Raw genomic sequence first — 19,608 nt, forward strand, 5'->3', positions numbered from 1 at the left:
ACTAGCCATCCGATCTTCTTTTCGCTTTCCTCTTCCCGCGCTGCGGCTACTGGACGACGGTGGGTTTGTCGGAGGAGTCCGTAGCCATCCGATCGTGCGCCATGAAGTGGAGGCTGGCGGCTGTCGTCGCCATCTGATACATGTTGATATCTTTTGATATCATGTGATATATATTGATACCTTCTGATACCATGTGATATCATTTAGAACCTAGTGGATTGATACATGTTGATACCTTCTGGTATCTTTTGGTATTATCTGACACATGTTGATACTAATCGGTATCATCTAGATTTTCATATGGGAATCAAGTGATACCTAACGATATTTACTAATATCTGTTGATATATGCTGACATCATATGATACCCCTTAAAAACCATATGTACCGTTTGGTACCACCTGGTACCATATGATACCTGTATCTTTTTGAGCTTCCCTTGTCACGTGACGCTATGATACCAGATAATACCAACTGGTATCATACCATGGTATGATACCAGTTGGTATCATCTGGTACCAGCTACGCGCTGGTACGTGAGGCGTATCTGAGCACGAAGACGGTGGAGACGTACGACACGTTGCAGGGAGAGCGACAACGCGTACGGCGCGCTGGCGTGACAACTTGGAGGCGCGCGGCGCGAAGACATGGTGGCACGACGATGTGGAGGCGCACGAAGGCGCGCGTGGCGCATAGGCACGAAGACGGACGGCGTGGAGGACGCCCATACATTAAAAATCCCGTCCGGACGATAATCCGTACGCTAGCAGTTCTCTTAACTAAACTAGCCTAAATTGATTCTTAACTAAACTAGCCTAAATTGATCGTGCACTCGGTTTAGGTCGCAGGTTTCCAGCCCATAAGACTCCTGCCTGAACTCACACGGCAGCACCATGTTAAGGCATCGGCGGCGGAAGAACAACTGGGCGATCACCTGGAGAAGGAGGAACAGGTGGCGGGAAACCAGAAGAGGGCACGTTGGCCAAACGTTCGTATCTGTGGGCCTGTGGGCCGGAATGGGCCGTGTAATAGGTGATGGCGCGTGTGTTCTGTGTGGAGGCCCGGTGGGTAGAAGAGAATAGAAGCTTCCTGTCTATATATACTGTATGGGATCATACAATTTCGATTGGCAAATGAAATAACGGCGAAAGGCGGCGGCGGCGGATTCGGTTTGAATCGCTGACGAGGTTCCGGTGAACTTGTGTGTTCTGTCTGAACCTTGTTAGGGTTCTAACCATACAGATATAACCCAGCTCAGAAGGATGAAATAGAGAAACAAGTGTCTGAAATGTTGGCTTCTAGAATTATTCAGCATAGTACCAGTCCTTTTTCTTCTCCAGCTTTATTAATTAAGAAGAAGGATGGTACTTGGAGACTATGCATTGATTACAGACAACTTAATGAGATTACTGTAAAGAGAAAATATCCATTGCCAGTGATAGATGAATTGTTGGATGAACTATCGGGTGCTCAATATTTTTCCAAGTTGGACTTAAGGGCAGGTTATCATCAAATAAGGTTGGTCAAGGGTGAAGAACCTAAAACTGCTTTTCAGACACATTTTGGTCAGTTTGAGTATAAAGTGATGTCGTTTGGTTTAACTGGAGCTCCAGCTACATTTCAGGAAGCCATGAATGAAACTTTGTCTCCAGTTCTGAGAAAGTGTGCCTTGGTATTCTTTGATGATATTTTAATCTATAGCTCTGACTTATCTAGTCATGCTAAACATCTTAAGCAAGTTTTACAATTGCTGGCTGAACAACATTGGAAGGTTAAGTTGTCTAAATGCTCTTTTGCCCAACAACAGTTATCTTACTTGGGGTATATCATTGGCGTACATGGAGTTTCCACTGATCCTGAGAAGGTGAAAGCTGTTGTGGAATGGCCAGTTCCAAAGAATATTAAGCAGTTGAGAGGTTTCCTTGGACTTGCTGGTTATTACCGAAAGTTTGTCAAGAACTTTGGTGTCATTAGCAAGCCTCTCACTAATCTGTTAAGGAAGGGAGAAAGTTTTGATTGGAATAAGGCTGTTGATCATGCTTTTTCAACATTGAAAACTGCATTAGTGACAGCTCCAGTACTTGCTCTTCCGGACTTCTCTAAAAGATTCTGTATTGAAACTGATGCAAGTGAAGTTGGAATTGGAGCTGTGTTGTTGCAAGATCATCATCCTATTGCTTTTGTTAGTCGGTCATTGGGGCCTAGAACTAAGGGACTCTCAACCTATGAAAAAGAATGTTTGGCTATTTTACTGGCTGTGGACCATTGGAGGTCCTATTTACAGTATGCAGAGTTTTTGATTTTGACTGATCATAAAAGTTTGATGCATTTTACCTCACAACGTTTGCACACTCCTTGGCAGCATAAAGCTTATACTAAATTGTTGGGATTACAATTTAAGATCTGTTACAGAAAGGGTAACACTAATTTGGCTGCCGATTCATTATCTAGATGTGTCCATGGAGCTCCTTTGGAGTTGTATTCCATTTCAGTCTGCAATCCTACTTGGTTGTCTGAAGTGGTTCAGGGGTATTCTGATGACCTTCAAGCTAGTAAATTGTTGTCAGCTTTAGCTGTGAATTCATCTGCAGTACCCAATTTCAGTTTACAGAATGGGTTGTTGAAATATAAAGGAAGAATTTGGTTGGGTAACAATTCTAAACTGCAGACTAAGGTTGTGGTTGTTTTACATGACAGTCCAACTGGAGGACATTCAGGTTTCCCTGTTACTTACCGGAGAATAAAAGGATTATTTGCTTGGCCAGCTATGAAACATCAAATTAAAGCTCAGTTGAGTGAATGCAGTATCTGTCAACAGGCTAAACCAGATCGGGCTAAATATCCTGGTTTATTGCAGCCTATTCCAGTTCCTGCTGGGGCATGGCAAACTATTTCTCTGGATTTTATTGAAGGTTTGCCAGTGTCTAAACGTTTTAACTGTATTCTGGTGGTGGTGGACAAGTTTTCCAAGTATGCCCATTTCATTCCTTTATCTCATCCTTTCAGTGCTTCAGATGTGGCCCAAGCTTACATGCACAATGTTTTCAAGCTGCATGGTCTTCCTTTGGCTATCATTTCAGACCGTGATAAAATTTTTACCAGTAAGTTTTGGCAACAATTGTTTGCTCTGGCTGGTACTTCTCTTAATCTGGCTACAGCATATCATCCACAGTCGGATGGACAAACAGAGCGTGTTAATCAATGCTTGGAGACTTATTTACGCTGCTTTATCCATGCTTGTCCTTCTAAATGGGTTTTATGGCTGTACTTGGCTGAATATTGGTACAATACCAGTTATCATTCTGCTCTGGATAAAGCTCCTTTTGAGGTTCTCTATGGTCATACTCCAACACAGTTAGGTATTACAGATGGCTCTTGTGATATACCTGACCTTAAAGAGTGGCTGCATGAAAGGAAGGTAATGATTCAGCTGCTGAAACAACATCTGAACCGAGCCCAACAGCTGATGAAGTTACAAGCTGATAAGAAACGTTCTTTTCGGGAATTTCAAGTGGGTGATCAAGTTTTCTTAAAGTTACAACCTTATGTGCAGTCTTCTGTTGCACCCAGAGCTAATCACAAGCTCTCTTGTAAGTACTTTGGCCCTTTTCCAGTATTGCAACGGATTGGTTTGGTGGCATATAAATTGCAACTGCCGACTCACTGTTCTATTCACCCAGTTTTTCATGTGTCTCAGTTAAAGGCAGCTCCTGGATTCCAGAAGGTGGTCTCTAGTACTATTCCTGCTGATTTGGAGGTTCGGCGTATTCCAGTGGCTATCTTGGATACCCGAGTTCGCAAGTCTAGCAATTCTGCTATTTCTCAAGTCCTTGTCCAGTGGTCTCAGGAGTCGGCGGCGGAAGCAACTTGGGAGGATTTTCATGATCTTCGTACTCGTTTTCCACGAGCATTGGCTTGGGGGCAAGCCCAATTTCAAGGGGAGGCGATTGTTAAGGCATCGGCGGCGGAAGAACAACTGGGCGATCACCTGGAGAAGGAGGAACAGGTGGCGGGAAACCAGAAGAGGGCACGTCGGCCAAACGTTCGTATCTGTGGGCCGGAATGGGCCGTGTAATAGGTGATGGCGCGTGTGTTCCGTGTGGAGGCCCGGTGGGTAGAAGAGAATAGAAGCTTCCTGTCTATATATACTATATATACTGTATGGGATCATACAATGCCGGTTGGCAAATGAAATAACGGCGAAAGGCGGCGGCGGCGGCGGATTTGGTTTGAATCGCCGACGAGGTTCCGGTGAACTTATGTGTTCTGTCTGATGCTTGTTAGGGTTCTAACACATAAGTACAGAAGAAGGAAATCGTAACAGTTGAAACGCACAGCTTCAGAACCCAAGATAGAGAGCTGACTAGCTGATCCGGGGCAGTAACCAACAAGCAGAGAATGAAGCGGTCGCGCTACGGAATTTCGCTTTTGCTAACGTTGGATCTGAACCTGATCATATCCAGCCGGGGCCGATCACACACACATCTACAGATCTACTGTAGTAAATACACAGAGAAGTAATACGCCTCAGCAAGCCACGCTTCGGCTTCGTCAGCTGAGACGGCACGGCCCAGGGGGCGGCGCGGCGAGGAGCGGCGCACCGGTCAGAGCTTGGAGTAGAGCTGCGGCGTGCACCACTTGAAGAAGGTCCCCGTGGGGAGCTCGGCGGGCGGGAGCAGTGCGAGGCGCGCGGCGACCTCGGCGGCCTCCTCCGCGGTGCGCTTCCCCCAGCCGCGGGTCATGTCCGTCCGCGTGAACCCCGGGCAGAAGCAGTTGACGCTCACCGGGTCGCCGCGCGCCTGCAGCCGCCGCGCCAGCACGCGCGCGTACGCGTTCAGGGCCAGCTTCGACACCGAGTAGTCCGTCCACACCTTGGGCCACCCCTGCCCGCGCCACGTCCCGTCCTTCACCTGCGACAGGAACCGCGACACCATCCCCTCCACCCCCGCCTCCGTCAGCCTCTCCTCGTCCTGGAGCAGCCTCTTCAGCTCCGGGTCGCTCACCTTCTGCGAGTTCAAACACCATCAAACCGATCGGGGTGATCGTGTGAAGCGTTGTAATTACGAACGAATAATAATTTATAAATAAATTTTTTATATATGTATTCTTAATAATTTAAAAATTATGGTTGAAAAATAAAATTTAGAGAAAAGACTTAAAATTAAAAGTTAAAAAATTAAATTTTGGTTTATAAACGTAAGCAGAAATGGAAAGATGGGACACAAGAAATTCAACTAATCCCCGGTCGGCAACTGCAACTCTGCAAGTACGTCCATGCCTCCAAGCTTTAGATGTTGCTGTGAAGTTCATGCCTTTCTTTAGCGGCCTAATAATGATGTTGCACTAGAGATGCTGACTTACTGACGCCCTGTTGTAAGTAACCAACTGGCATCACTATAAACTAAGGGAACAAGATTCTGTGCCGTATGTCACCTGATTTTGTATCACTAACGTGCCAGAGAGAGCTCACCCACATGACAATACCACCTGAATTTAAGTTAGCGAATCCACGTATTTAGAGCAATTATAACCTTGTAAACGAAAGAAAGAGATAAAAAAAATATTAGAGATAATCTTGTAGCTAATATATTAGCTCTAATATAAACTTATAACCCTCAGTTAGCTCTACTATTAAACGTGCTCTTATGTCAAAGGATCCATGTCATAAACTAAGTTATCATGATAATAAGAGTCAATAGATTCCTGGCTCTTTTCCCTTCGAAGCTCCTAGCGTCATCATCTTTTGCATTTTTCTAACTTTTTGTCCATGAATACAGATCTTATGTGAGAGAAGATGTAGCTTTAATGATATACTAGTACATGCATCCATGTGACGACAAAAGTGACACAAACTTAGTTATACAACGTACTGCTCTCTCCAATTTTTGTAACTTGATTTTATTGACTTTTGAATCTATATTTGATCATTTGTTTTATTTAAAAAATTATATAATTATTAATTATTTGTTATAATTTAATTTATTACTAAAGACACTTTAAGCATAACTTATAATTTAGTATATTTGTGCGAAAATTTTAAATAACGCACGCTCAATGTGGTTCCAAAAGTCAAAGCAGTCAAATAAAAAAAAGAATATTAATATGCTCGTCTATATGACTCAGAATTGGTCGTGTATATCAAAAGGATTGGCGGACGATAAATCCCCTTGTAGAGTAGTAAAATTAGATACAGCTAATTAACTGGAAAAGTAGAGGGTTCGTCCTTGCGCAACATAAATTACACATGATGGACGTGATCTTCAAACTTGAATATAAAGTCATCATTTAAACTTCTGTTCGACTAGAGATTTACTTTGGTCAACAAAAAGTACCTCAAGGTACTGATACTTTGAGGTACCAAATTATTTCTCACCGTTGGATCTAGCTGAGTAGTACATGCGTTGTTAGATCCAACGATCAGAAACGATTTGATACTGCGAGGATGTAATTTTTGTTACTTTTTGTTGGACTATAAAATTGCTCGTTCGACTAAATGTAGTTGGGAATTAATTAGACGGAAGAACTTCTGTAAACTTGGAGTTTAGCTAGAAGAACAAGTTGTGGTTCTTATTTATGCTGTGTCTATGATAATGAAAGAGAAGACTTAAAAATGCATGACATGTCTGTATTCATTTCAATGGACCATGGACAATGTATTAGCCAGCATGTTCATGACGAGACATGCCTTAAGATAAGCTTCAGAATTATCCTTTTTCCACCACTGGTCTCGTGGATTCACACCTCATAGTCTGAAGTCTTTATCTAAAACTATCTGTGTGCTACTGCTTGTCAATCTTGCCGCTTAATATATCAAAACTATACCGCTGTTTTAAAACATGGTTTGATTTGATAAAAAGACGGTGGGGTCAGGGAAATTATACTTCAATAGAATTAGATGATTTACCTGATCAAAGTTCCAGACACATACACTTAACGTGACTCACTATGTACTAGAGAGAACTATGGATTTTTTTCCCTAATAGTTTGAGCTATTCTATATAGCTAAAAAAAAAAGATGAGGCTAGTCTTTATTTTTTAAAAAAAAGTTCTTTGAATACGCCGAGTAAGGAACATTTACTTTCCTCAAGACAACATACATACCATCAATTGTTTTTCTTGTCTTGTTATCTATCAATGATCTATGAGTTGCACAACATTAATGAAGGGCAATAGAGCTACATGGTTCCCTTCTCTAGTCACTTGCATGCTATGGGGCATCTTAGATTTTTCAGGAGAGCTCCGAACGAGTTTATGCACTATCTCTAATTTTTGAGGGTGACGAGATATGTGAACAGGGAAGCACTACTAGATTAACATGAATTATGAATATTAATTTGAGCACTTACATTGAGTAGGCCAAGTTGGGAGCTGATATTCAGTATCCGGCTGGTGGCTGGTGATCGCCGGAAGAGTGGCAGGAGTGCCTCAGTCAGCATCTTGGCCCCATAGAAGTTCGTTCTAAGGACCGACTCGGCGTGCTCCACTGAGTTGGTGTCAATTTCATTGAACGAAACAGCGGCATTGTTCACCTACATCAACAAAAAATATACAGATGCATTTCATCATCACAGAAATAGCAAATCACCATGGATCAAAGTGGACCCCACTGAACAAGCTTCAGCTACTAACAACTCCCTTCCGTTGCAGCTGTAATGTTAGGAAGATAGAAATGTAAACCGCACTAAGTCACTACGGTATGTGGCGCATTATGGCTATCACTCCCTAAGGTCTCAAGCCTAATTCGTACTCTGCATAGCTACCCTGTTTATGTAAGTTGATTACTTGTATGGATGGTCCAACAGACAGATGGAGATCGATCAGATCAAACCAACACCTCCTGAAAGTGCCAACTCAACATAAATGAACTATGCCACAATTGATTATTCAGGTAAGGTGTATGGATCACCATTTGTGTCATACTAGATTACAGGTCACCTAGCTTGATCATGGCCCAGTATAATCTACCTATAGGTTTGCTTTTATAGTTTTGTACGCCCTCCACATTTTCTCTGTATTTTTTATTTTTTTATTTGATATCGTTGATTTTTTAGACCATTCGTGTTATTAAAAAAATACATAATTATTAATTATTTTCTTATGATTTGATTTATTACTAAAGATACTTTAAGCATTATGTTTAACTCTGCATATTTGTAAAGCAATTTTGAATAAAATGAAGGTTCAAACATAGATCCAATATCCAACGGCATCAAATAAGAAAACCGAGAGGTACTTCTCACTGTTTGCCACGGTTAAGAGTGGCAATAAGTTTTAAGTTGTTACATGCTCCGAGTTCAGTAAATTATGCATATTACACAGAAGCAGCTCTAAGGATAAACACAGGCCGCAGAATGCAGAGGCCGGAAGCTATGCCTTCCAGCACCAGTTCAACTGTTCAAGTACGGGTTTGAACTTTGAACTGTTGAAAGCCAAAAAGGGGGAGAGATCCAACTATCAAACAAAGTGGCGATCATGGACGGACTTGACTTGAAGAAAATTCAACGGCGCCAAAGAAAACACAAGTTGTTATATCACCTGGTCAAAAGTGCTGCAGCCTGAGCCAACCAGCAGCACCTATTCATGACCAATTGAACAGTACAATGAACTTTAAAGTTCATAAAAAGCAGACGAGATATCAAGACCCTGAATCTGTTAGAGTGCTCGAGTTGGCTTCCAGGCGCAAGCGAAACGAAATCCAGCACCAACACTATATAATTTTGGCCTTGTCGCTGTCCGGCGGATGCACGAGCACGGACCCATCAGCCTCATCAGCGGCGGGCGATGGGAAGCAAAACGCCGTCTCCTACATACCAGGGTCCCAACCAACTCGTCGCCATCGTCTGCACCCTGCATGTGGCGGCGGCTTTGGCGCTTTGCCCTCTCCTTTTTCTTTCCCCCGACGCAACGCGACATTTTTATTCGGTTGGTCGCCGGCCGCTCCCCCTCGACTGCTCATGGCGAAGAAGGCAATAATGCAGCGCGCGCAAAAAAAAAAAAAATCTTGACGGGTTTTCGCAAAGCCAGCGGGGAATGCACAGGGAATCGCTACTGTTCTACAAGTGATCGCAAGTTCGCAACACGTATCGATCATCGTGAGATGCCGAGCGAGCACGCACTGTGCAGGATTAAGTGAGAGAGTAGTGTGGCGTAAACTGTTGGCGATAAGTTACGTTGCCATCATCGGAACTGTGGAGGAGATGGAATGATGGACGAAGCAGAAACCTCGGATAAGGGGAAAGAGATGATTTTGACATGGTAGCTAGCGGTAGCGGAAGTGTGTGCTCCCGGCTTGGGTGACTCACCAGGATGTCGAGGCCGCCGACGGCGTCGCGGAGCCAGGCGGCGAAGGCCCGCACGGAGTCCGGGTCGGCGACGTCGAGGCGGCGGAAGACGACGGCGAGGCCCCGCTCCCGGAGCGGCGCGGCGGCGGCCTCCCCTCGCGCGGCGTCCCGCGCGGTGAGCACCACGGTGAGGCCGTGCTCCGCGAGCCGCGCCGCCAGCGCGTGCCCGATGCCCCGGTTCGCGCCGGTCACCACGGCCACCGTCTCCCTCGACCACCACGCCCTGCACGTACCGCCCCCCCAACCCAACCAAGCGAAAAGAAAAAAAAAACCCTGTCAGATCGAGCGCCATGACAGAGAGCGATCGAGCGCGGGATGATGCATGGTCACCTTGCCGAGGGCAGCTCCTTGGAGCCCGAATAGTCCATCAACGGAGATGGAGCAAGAGATCGATCTTCTCGCTGCTCTCCGCTCTGAGCTTGGAAAGGAGAGAAAAGCAGAGGTGAGGTACGTGACCGCGGGGGTAAATGGGGGTGTGGGGGGCACAGGGCACTGGCTCGGTAGCCTCGGTGGCCATCGGGCTAAGATATATAAGATATACAGAAGCAACTTGCTATTGATTAAATATTTAATTTCTTCTTTTGTCAAATACACGCATAATGTATGGGAGGCTAGAGAGGATGGATACAATATTTTTAATTTATGTGTATGACTTTATATTATAATTTAATAACAGTGACCAAATTTAATTGATAAAATTAAAATTTTTAAATATTTGATCGCTAGTCGGTGGACGGTATAGGAGTATATGTACAGGCAGACAGGCTACACTGCTGCTGCTTCGGGAGGTCAAACTGACGGGACGTATCATGTGTACTACTCCGGACACATCTATTAACTGCTCCAATTTTAGAACTTAATTTTTAATTTGATTTTATGGTTTTTTCATCATGATTTATTTTACATATTTTACTTTTGAGTCGACATGTATATAAAAATTTTACCTACAAATTATTTTTTTTTGCAAAAACGTGTTTTCGTTTATTTTTCTAAAAAGTAAAATGATGGGAGCCTCCGTCCTTTACTCTTTACTTTTTTTTAAATCGATAGGGTTTGACTTTTGATATATATTTAAACATTAGTTTTATTTAAAAATACGGAGTATATAATTATAAATTATTCTATTATAATTTAATTTATTACTACAGTAATAAAATGTATGATTTATATTTTTATATATTTGTATAAAATTTTTAAATAAACCAAAATATCAAACTTATATCGTAAAGTTAATGATGTCAACTTAAAAATGGAGAGAGCTTAGAGCTTATTTTGAGACAGAGGATAAAAATATAAGTATTTATAAATCATTTAGTATAGATTAAGATTAAGAAAATAAATATTATGACACCATTTATAAATAGAAATAGATGAAGATAAAGAGCATTCATTGGAAACGATCGGTGAGAAGATAACCGTTAGACATATTTATATTTTAAAATAATATTTAAATACCTTGCTAAATGAGGTTTGCTTCTGTCCAACAAAAAATAGCTCGAGGTACCAGTACGTCGTAGTACCAAATTATTTCTGATCGTTGGATCTAACGGTGCACATTCTATTCAGCTAGATTTAATGATGAGAAACTATCGGGGCTTTTAACTTTTTGCCACTCTTACGGATTTTCATAACAGATTTGCTACTGGACCCACCTATCATAGATTTATGAGGACATAGCGAGTGACAAATATGTTTTGGCCACTCGTAAGAGTGGCAAAAAGTTAAATTTCTCGTATAGATTAGCCTGTTAGCAACACAGTTGATTTTTACGGGTCGCGTCCGATGGATAAAAATCAAGTGTCCGGCGCCCCTCAGCCCATGTCTCATTGCCCCTCCCAACTCCCAAGCCATAAACCTAGGATTTTTTTAAGGCCAATTTATAAAAATTTTAGAGAATTTTATTTTTATAAAAATTTTTCCTACAAAGCCCTTTGAATTAAAGGAATAAATCCTATGAAATTCTATGAAATTCCTATGGAATTCCTATGAAATGTCTTTTCTCATACAAGTTTTGGAGGAAATTTAACAAGAGATAGAACCTCATGGAAAAAAATTATTTTGAGTCTTTATCTCTCCTCAAATTTATGTGTTTTTTCTATGGTCCAATCAAACGATCATTTTTACGTTTTTTTCTGTGTTTTACAATTCTCTATTTTACGTTTACATTCTTATTAAAATACTATATTTTTATATTTCTCTATTTTTTTATTCACGTTATTCAAAACCAGTAACCACCTCACTCCATCACCAGACGGTGGTTCCGCCGCCCACCGCCTCTTTGCAAAGAGCCAAATCGTACGTAGCGCTGGTCAGTCATATTTGGATTCGGAAACAAATTACACCCTCATCTTTTAGCTTTTATTTATGTTTATAAACCAAAATTTTAATTTTTAACTTTTAATTTAGAATTTATTTTGATGTTTTCTTACTATAGTTTGTTTAGCTTTGTGTTTTAAGTCAATATGAATACACATATATAAGTTTTTCGTAAATTATTTTTTATTTGTAAATATATTATTTGGTATTTTTTAAATCTAAAAGATGACCCTTAACTCATATGTTAGGCAATACCGTATCGAGACAAACCACACCGCTCTTTATAAACCTTTCTATCCCTGCCGCACCTCTTTTTTTAATCCTTCCGCTGGCCACCTTCACTGCCTTGCTGCTCTCTCGCCTTGGATATTCTCTCGTTGTAAAAACCTGTCATCTAAAATAAGATAAATGTATTTTAGTATTATAAATTTAGACAGAGGTTAGCACTCAAGCTAAATCCACTTGTAGCATGCCTACCATCCTTTTTCACCGGGCGCCTTTTATCTTCTTCATGTACCTATCTATCATCTACTTCGTTCTCTCGTGGTAAACAAAAATTCGAGCTACTACCGTCTTTCCAAAATATAGTAAGTTAATACTGAATGCGCTATAGGAGGTGTAGTTGCGTCATTAGTGGAGGAAGTTCATTGAGCTCCCGGAGCAAAAAGTTAAAAAAAAAAAAGATCATCACTGCTGACATTGATCGATGGCGAGTAAAAATCACGGGAGATCTACTTTAAAACAACAGGCATGGGGATCATCAGGAACCATTTAAGCGATTTTTTTAACACACTAGCGTTCCCGGGCCTCGGGCATGTCATGCGTGCTCAAGGTTAATTATAAGTATGTACGAGCTAACCACCGGAGATCATAATTTTATCACCAAGTGGCGCTCACGCATGAAACGCGTTGGTAATTAAGTTAGGAGTAGGTTGCTAGTCTAGGGGAGTGACTGGCCTCTCTGGACGGAGACGGCATAGTTTAATTCATCTTGCTGATGGCTGATGCCGCGCAGACGCTAACGCCGACCGATGGTCACATCCTGTACTATCCTGCCACGCAGGCCGTTTCTCAGCGAACCGATGCCCTCCTTAGACCAAGTTCAGTAGCATAACCAACTGTTAGCTCTAATTCATCTATAGTCAATTTAATAGTCAACTTATATGATAGTTATCTACAAATATTAATATATGATCTCACATGTTATACATATATTTTGTCTTGAAGCTTATGTATAACTTGACTATAAATTAGTAGTACATATTTTATCTCTCTTCTTATCTCTTTAAAATATGTTTATAGCCTGTTTTATAGCTGCTATTGTACCTGCTATTAATCATGGAGCAGCGCGACGACGACGACACCGGTCGGTTGGTGTGACGACGTGCAGCAGGAGATGGGCGGGACGAGGTGATCAGGATCAGCGCGTGAGCGTGTGTGGATTGCGAGCGGCGGCCACGCCGTTTACTGGTCCACCCACCGAGCCGCGTGGGCGTGGCTGTACGTGGTCGCGGACGACGGACGGGCGAGGGAGGGCTCGGTGTTTACATCAAGCGAGCGTAGGTAGCCTCGCCAACCGGTTTTTGAGTGACACCGACCGCGGCGCTTGGCGCCATGCACCGCACGTAATCCACGACGGCTCGGTGTAAATTTCTACCGTGGTGCGAGCGTGCGCGTGTGCGTGGTGGGACCGTGGGAGTCCATGTCGAATGGGAGCTGCTGGTCCACCGTGACCAGAGCGATCCCCCGTCGACGATTTAAACGAGTTTGCCTGTGTCTCGAGTCGATGGTGCTAGGGCGGTTTGCGAAACAAGGGAAACGTTTTACGGGGACTTGCCTTTCATCTTCCGGTGAGTTTATTAGCGGTTTTGCTTGTCATTTTTTTCTTTTGTTTAGAAGGTAAAATTTATTTTTATAAAAGAATTAAAATTTACAGTTGATTATAAGGCTTTTTAATCGTATTTTTTAAGACATTCCTTTTAGATCGATAAAAACACGTATATAGATTTTATTCATAACTTATTTTTTAGTTGTAAATATGTTATTTGTTTTTTTAAAAAAACAAACAACGATCCGCTTAGACAAATGCTTGGGAAAAGAAAAGGTCTGGCACATCCGTCTTATCTAACAGATCTGTAATCCACCATAAAACCTTTATCTAGACGCTTGAAAGTAGGAGTTGATGACTTGATTTGGATGCATAATATTGTTTAGTCCTAACCAATCAAAAGAGAAGAGAAATTTAAAATCACATATATTACGTAAATAAGCTTTTCTCGGACATCCATGCATCCTCAGTAGGTGGATTGCCCGTGGGCTAACCCGCGTAAGTCCCTACTCCTCGATGGCTACTGGGCACCTCCAATACAGAGTGCTTAGTGAGGTATTTAACAACTTAATTAAACTAAGCACTATATTTAAGCTGAGCTCTTAAGTATAGTGCTTAGCTTATTTCTATTATTAAGCACCTTACTAAGCACCCTGCATTAGAGGTGCCTAGCGATAGGTTAATTTGATGTGAAAAAAAAAGCAATGATTTTTCTCTAAGCTTTAATGTAAGCACCGTTGAGGATAGCCTTCGACTTCGAGGGATGTGGATTGGGAATTAAGAGAGAAACTCCTTAAGTTTTAATAAACGTGGAGGGTCTGGAAGTTGGGAGGAAATTCCTTCATTTATCCCGTTATTTTTCTCAAAAACATCACGTTGAATCTTTGAACATCTAAATAAAGCATTAAATATATATAGACATTAGAACTAATTACACAGTTATGGGAGAAATCGTGAGACAAATCTTTTAAGCCTAATTAGGACGTAATTAGCCATAAGTGCTACAGTACCAACATGTGCTAATGATGGATTCATTAGACTCAAAAGATTCGTCTCGCGGTTTCCGGGTGAAATCTGAAATTTGTTTTGTAATTAGATTACGTTTAATACTTTAAATGTGTGTGAAAGATTTGATGTGATGTTTTTGCAATTTTTTTTTGCAAACTAAACAAGGCCTTACATGGTGTACATACTTTTGAGTCATCCATCATTATTGTAACGTACTTTTCACATGAATTCACTATGAATTCCTTCCCGTTTTACCAAATAAGGGATTAAGATTAAAAATCAAATCTAATTCTTAATTTCACCATTAATTTTTGACTAGAAACCGTCGATCCTCTAGTCTCCCCCAAGATGCCACCAAGCTTTCATGCTTGTGTTGGACTTTGGACATCGTCGTCCTCGTCTTTTCGTTTTGTTTATGTTAGTAAGTTAAAATTTAATTTTTTAATATTAAATTTAGAGTTTTTTATTATGGTTTATTTTTGAACATTTTTTGATCGCTAGAACATGTAAATACAAATTTTATTTATAAATTATTTTTTAATTATAAATATATCATTTGTTTTTTCGACATAAAAGTCAAACGTTATACGAATCAGAGGGTCCGCTGGAATGGACAGCTGAGGTTGCCGTGGCTGCGGGGGAGTTCGAGGTCCCCGGGGACCCGGGGACCGGGTTCCGAATGTCAAATTGGCAACCGAGATAGCTCAGCTATTAAGCCCGCGTAGCGTGGACTTGTGGTTCAAGATGTCACATGATCTCGTGCACGATCGAGCACTTGCTAAGTGCCTTTAAAAGTCGGGTGGTTCTTTGTCAAAGTTTTTCTTTGAACTATCATTTATTTTTTAATTTTAGACTAGATGATTTTGTATTTATGCTAATTTAGGCTACTCAAACCGCTTTGTTTATTACGTGAACAATTTTGAGCACGTCAACTTTAGCATACCGTCGAACCCTCCAACTATAGTCATGTTTTTTGAATAAATGATGAGAAGAGAGTTGGGGTGGCTAGGGGTGAATAAAAAACTCAGACTAGGTCGGTTCGACGTAGGCTTGAGTCTGTATGGCTCAGCTTGAAAGCCAAACAAGCCAAGCCCTCCTTTTTAGCCTGATTCTAAAACAAGCCAAGTCTGGCTGTCATGCGACTTGTCCAATGAAGTTATTAATTGTCAACTTACAGTTATCATATAGATTTTAGATAATAAAATATATGAGCTTATTCTATTTTTGTGTCTTAGCATTTTTCTACTTATTCTGTCTATTTCAAAATATATGATGTATTTTTTCGTTAGTATAAGAGTTATACCATAGATTACTCTGTTAATATACCATTTATATAGAGTTTCATAGAACTACAGATAATTTGATCAAATGTCATAAACTGTAAAATGATATGTGTCACAAAACTATAAATTTAACACCAATTTTCCACAAAACTATATTTTTTGTAATTTTAAAAAGACAATAGTAGAACTATAAAATATATATTTATTTGATAACTTCACAACTAAATCTGTAATTTTGTTATATGAGACCTTAAATAGTTTTCTAAGAATTTTAATGCTAAATCTGCAGTTTCATGATATAAAAAACTTAAATTTGTATTTTTTGATAATTTGATCCAAGTACATGTAGTATAGTGAAATTTACTTATCTATGTGATACAAAAGTATAGCCATGAAAAGTACTTTCAAATATGAATCTAAAATATCAATTCTCATAAATTTATATACTAATAAAATAATCTTTAATCAAACTATTTTTTTAAAAAAAAATGGAGATAGGACAAATTATATACGGAGAAATATTTTACTAGAAATCTCATGAGCTGGCTCAATGCTTTGGCGTGTGTTGTGATAATAAAGGATGACACAAAGTTCAGAGCCAGTGTGTTGTGAATTGATAGCCCTGGACAACAGGGAAAGTCGAAAACTGATGACGATCTTGTTTTGCCAATCTCTCATTGTCCACGGGTAAACTCTTCAGTTTGGATTAAAACGGATTTTAAAAGCTTACAGCGCTAAAACGGGGAATTTAACCTTTTTGTCACTCTTAAAATTGGATAATTGGATGATAACATATTTGTTTTATAACATGTGAGTTTAGGGACAAATCTATTATGACCAAATATAAGAGTAACAAAAAGTTAATTATTTCCTAAAAAGCTGGTAGGTCCGAGACGTCGGGGGCAAACAACGATTGCAAGCTGATGGGGAATTGGCTACCGTTGAGCACTTGAGCCAATGACAGTGTGGTCACAAATATCTGAACAAATGCATATGGAGTGAATCTCAGAAGACCAGCTACAAATTCGCTACTGATAAGTGATAACTGACGACAAATATCGTATTCTGAACAAGGGCAACGGATTTTGTCTACTGTCAGTGACAGTATTAAGGGGATCCATCCATGAACTGTAATTTCACATAATATAGATGCACAACAGTTGCATTACAACATAATTATCATATAATAGTAGTACAAGTCTAACCCAATAAACGAATAATATCCCATCCCCCGATGCAGTAATGCACCAAACAGTACTAACTTTTTTTTTCTTCCAAGAACTCATAGTTCTCAGATCTTCTTGCTTCTCAAACACCCATTTGTCTCGCACAAGTCCATTCTTGGATGGATCACACCTGGAAAGGCCATGGCCAGTTGCCGGCGCCGTCTTCGCCGCCAACCTTGGCGCTGCGGCGCATCGGGTTGCCGCCGCATTCCCTGTCGACGTAGGCGTAGTACCTCAGCACGAAGGCGAGGGCGAGCGCGATCCACTCGAGGCAGAATATGGCGACGCCGAGCCCCCCGATCATCCTCAGGATGACGGCGCCGTCCTCCTCGCGGACGTAGGACTTGAGGCCGTCGGCGAGGAAGTCCGATGTGCGGGAGAAGGCGAGCACGGCGGCGGCGCCCTGGAGGATGGAGACGATGACGGTGCCGGCCATGTGGGTGGTGTAGACGCGGCCCCGCGGCGGGTCGGGCGCCGCGATGACGGCGCACCCGGCGACGGCCGCGGCGACGGTGAGCGCGTGGAGGAGGATGAGGAGGAAGCCGTCGACGGAGGGCACGAGGCGGAGCGAGAGCGTGAGGAAGCCGCACCCGGACGCCGCGCCGAGGATCATGTAGTTGGAGACCAGGAACGCGCGGCGCGCGCGCCGGTGCGCCGGCGACGCCGAGTCGCCCGCCGGCGGCGCGATCACGGAGAGGCCTCCCATTGCTTCTGCTGCCGCCTAGGATCGAGAAGGACAGGAAAGCTCGTGCGCGCGGAGGAGCGGCGGTGGCTGTGCGTGTGTTGATTGCGAGGAGGGGATCGTAGCGGAGAGTGAAGTGGGGATGGTGGAGTGATGAGTGGTGGAAGAGGCGGTGAGCTTTAATAAATGCGTGGAGGATTCCGACCGTTTGAGGGGGAGGGAGACGACGAGGGCGCGGAGCTTCAACGGCTAGTTGGAAAAGCGCGCGGGAAAAGAGGAACGGCCGGCCGTTGGGGACGAAGCAGCCAGGCTGGATGAGATGGGCTCCGGCGTCTTCTCGTGGGGCCCACTTGTCGGTAGCAAAAGCCCCGGAGCATCCTCCCGTTGCTAGCTTTGTCCGAGTACGGGGGATACTCCCGATTTATGTGGCCCGAATTTAAAATGTTGCCGTGTACTTCTAAAATAAACTAATTTTTTATTTTTTACATATAATTTTTGAATCTTCGTCTTATTTAAATTTTTTTATGATTGATATTTTTGTTTTTTTATGATTGATATTTTTGTTTTTATTAGATGATAAATCATGAATAATACTTTACGTGTGACTATTTTTTGAAAGTTTTTTAAATAAGACGGATGGTTAAACGTTGGATACGAAAACCGAAGAATTAGTTTTTTTTTGAGACAGAGGGAGTAACGTCACTCAAATTCTTTTGAAAATCATCGTGAAGAAAAAGATTCCCGTGAAAACCATGGCATCCGTACGAGTGACTTGAGGTTACGGCGGAAGCGCATGGGGTTTTCGTATTACTGGAGCGAAGTGCATGTGCGTTTTGATTTTGGAAATGGGCCATCGATTTCATGCTTCGGTTATCTGAATGGAGGCCGATAGAGGCCCATATCAACTTCTATGGCGGCTTTGTTAATGCTGCCTTGCTGCTGGGCCTTTTGTTTCTTCTCTTCTTTTTTATTTGATGATTTTTTTTAACGCTAAAGGTCTGTTTGGGCCAACTCCAGGATCCGGAGTACATGTTTGGCAAATTCATGTATCCAGCTCTAGGAAAAGGAGGGCTTGGTGAGATATGACTTTTTTGCCCTTTTACTATAGCGAGTACTTATATTGGAGGGATCACGAAGAATGGGGAGATCCATTCCGCCATCCATGAAAGACCACTAACAACAGAAGGGGCAGCGGCGCCCTAGGGTTTGGCGGTCAGGGAGAGGCGGCGACGCTACTGTTCACAATGAATAGTACCCGTGAACAGTAACGACAGGGAAGGGGGTTGGGTTTTTTTAAAAGGAAGGGGTACGTGTGTAATGGGTGGCATTGGTGGTCCATGTTTAGGTTGATAAGATTGGTTTTTGAAGCACCCCTCAAGGAGCTCCAGAAAAAACGTGGAGTTGGCCTCTAACTCTAGGATTTTTTTTGGATTCGGAGTTTCTGGAGTTGGACGTGTTTGGCAGGAAAAAGTTAGAGCAGAGTTAAAAATGGTTTCCGAATCTGGAGTTGGACGTGTTTGGCAGGAAAAAGTTAGAGCAAAGTTAAAAATGGTTTATTTCAGAAACTTTCGGAACTTAGTCTCTCAATACTTAATCTGAAATTCATGCTACTATGGAGATTTGAACCCAGGACCTTGGGTGGTACTCGGGTTATTGTAATCACTAGGCTACATGCCCTTTCACCAGTAGCTTGACTTGTTAGGCTGAAGGTGTAATCCCCTATTTCTATCATTTTACCACGATGATTTTGGTTCCGTGGATACAAAGTTTTAGGCAATTTCCATTTCTTAATTACGAATTCGTGCACTATTGACTCTCGAATTTGTAAGGCGTCATTATGAAAAAAAATACTGATTTAGGATTAAATATAAATGTGTACAATTTCGAGAGTTATGGGTCCAATATAAATGATTTTATAGTTGAT

The 19,608-nt window shown here is 41.9% G+C and overlaps 3 protein-coding genes across 3 annotated transcripts; 1 reads left to right on the plus strand and 2 right to left on the minus strand.

Moving 5' to 3' along the window:
• The first annotated feature begins 1,288 nt into the window (after nt 1-1,288).
• On the plus strand, nt 1,289-4,075 carry LOC121054199. The gene is made up of 2 exons (XM_040523224.1): nt 1,289-2,237; nt 2,493-4,075. The coding sequence occupies exons 1-2, from the start codon at nt 1,289-1,291 to the stop codon at nt 4,073-4,075; spliced, it is 2,532 nt and encodes an 843-aa protein (XP_040379158.1).
• Nucleotides 4,076-4,138: 63 nt separating this feature from the next.
• Nucleotides 4,139-9,826, minus strand: LOC102720045 ((+)-neomenthol dehydrogenase). The gene is made up of 4 exons (XM_040523743.1): nt 9,672-9,826; nt 9,303-9,564; nt 7,347-7,529; nt 4,139-5,006 (listed from the first exon to the last, which is right to left on the minus strand). The coding sequence occupies exons 1-4, from the start codon at nt 9,707-9,709 to the stop codon at nt 4,605-4,607; spliced, it is 885 nt and encodes a 294-aa protein (XP_040379677.1). The 5' UTR covers nt 9,710-9,826; the 3' UTR covers nt 4,139-4,604.
• Nucleotides 9,827-16,885: 7,059 nt separating this feature from the next.
• LOC102720324 lies at nt 16,886-17,829 on the minus strand. The gene has a single exon (XM_040523288.1). The coding sequence runs from the start codon at nt 17,706-17,708 to the stop codon at nt 17,127-17,129; it is 582 nt and encodes a 193-aa protein (XP_040379222.1). The 5' UTR covers nt 17,709-17,829; the 3' UTR covers nt 16,886-17,126.
• Nucleotides 17,830-19,608: the final 1,779 nt, after the last annotated feature.

This window comes from Oryza brachyantha, chromosome 4 (assembly GCF_000231095.2).
Source record: "Oryza brachyantha chromosome 4, ObraRS2, whole genome shotgun sequence".
NCBI classification, from domain to species: Eukaryota; Viridiplantae; Streptophyta; class Magnoliopsida; order Poales; family Poaceae; genus Oryza; species Oryza brachyantha.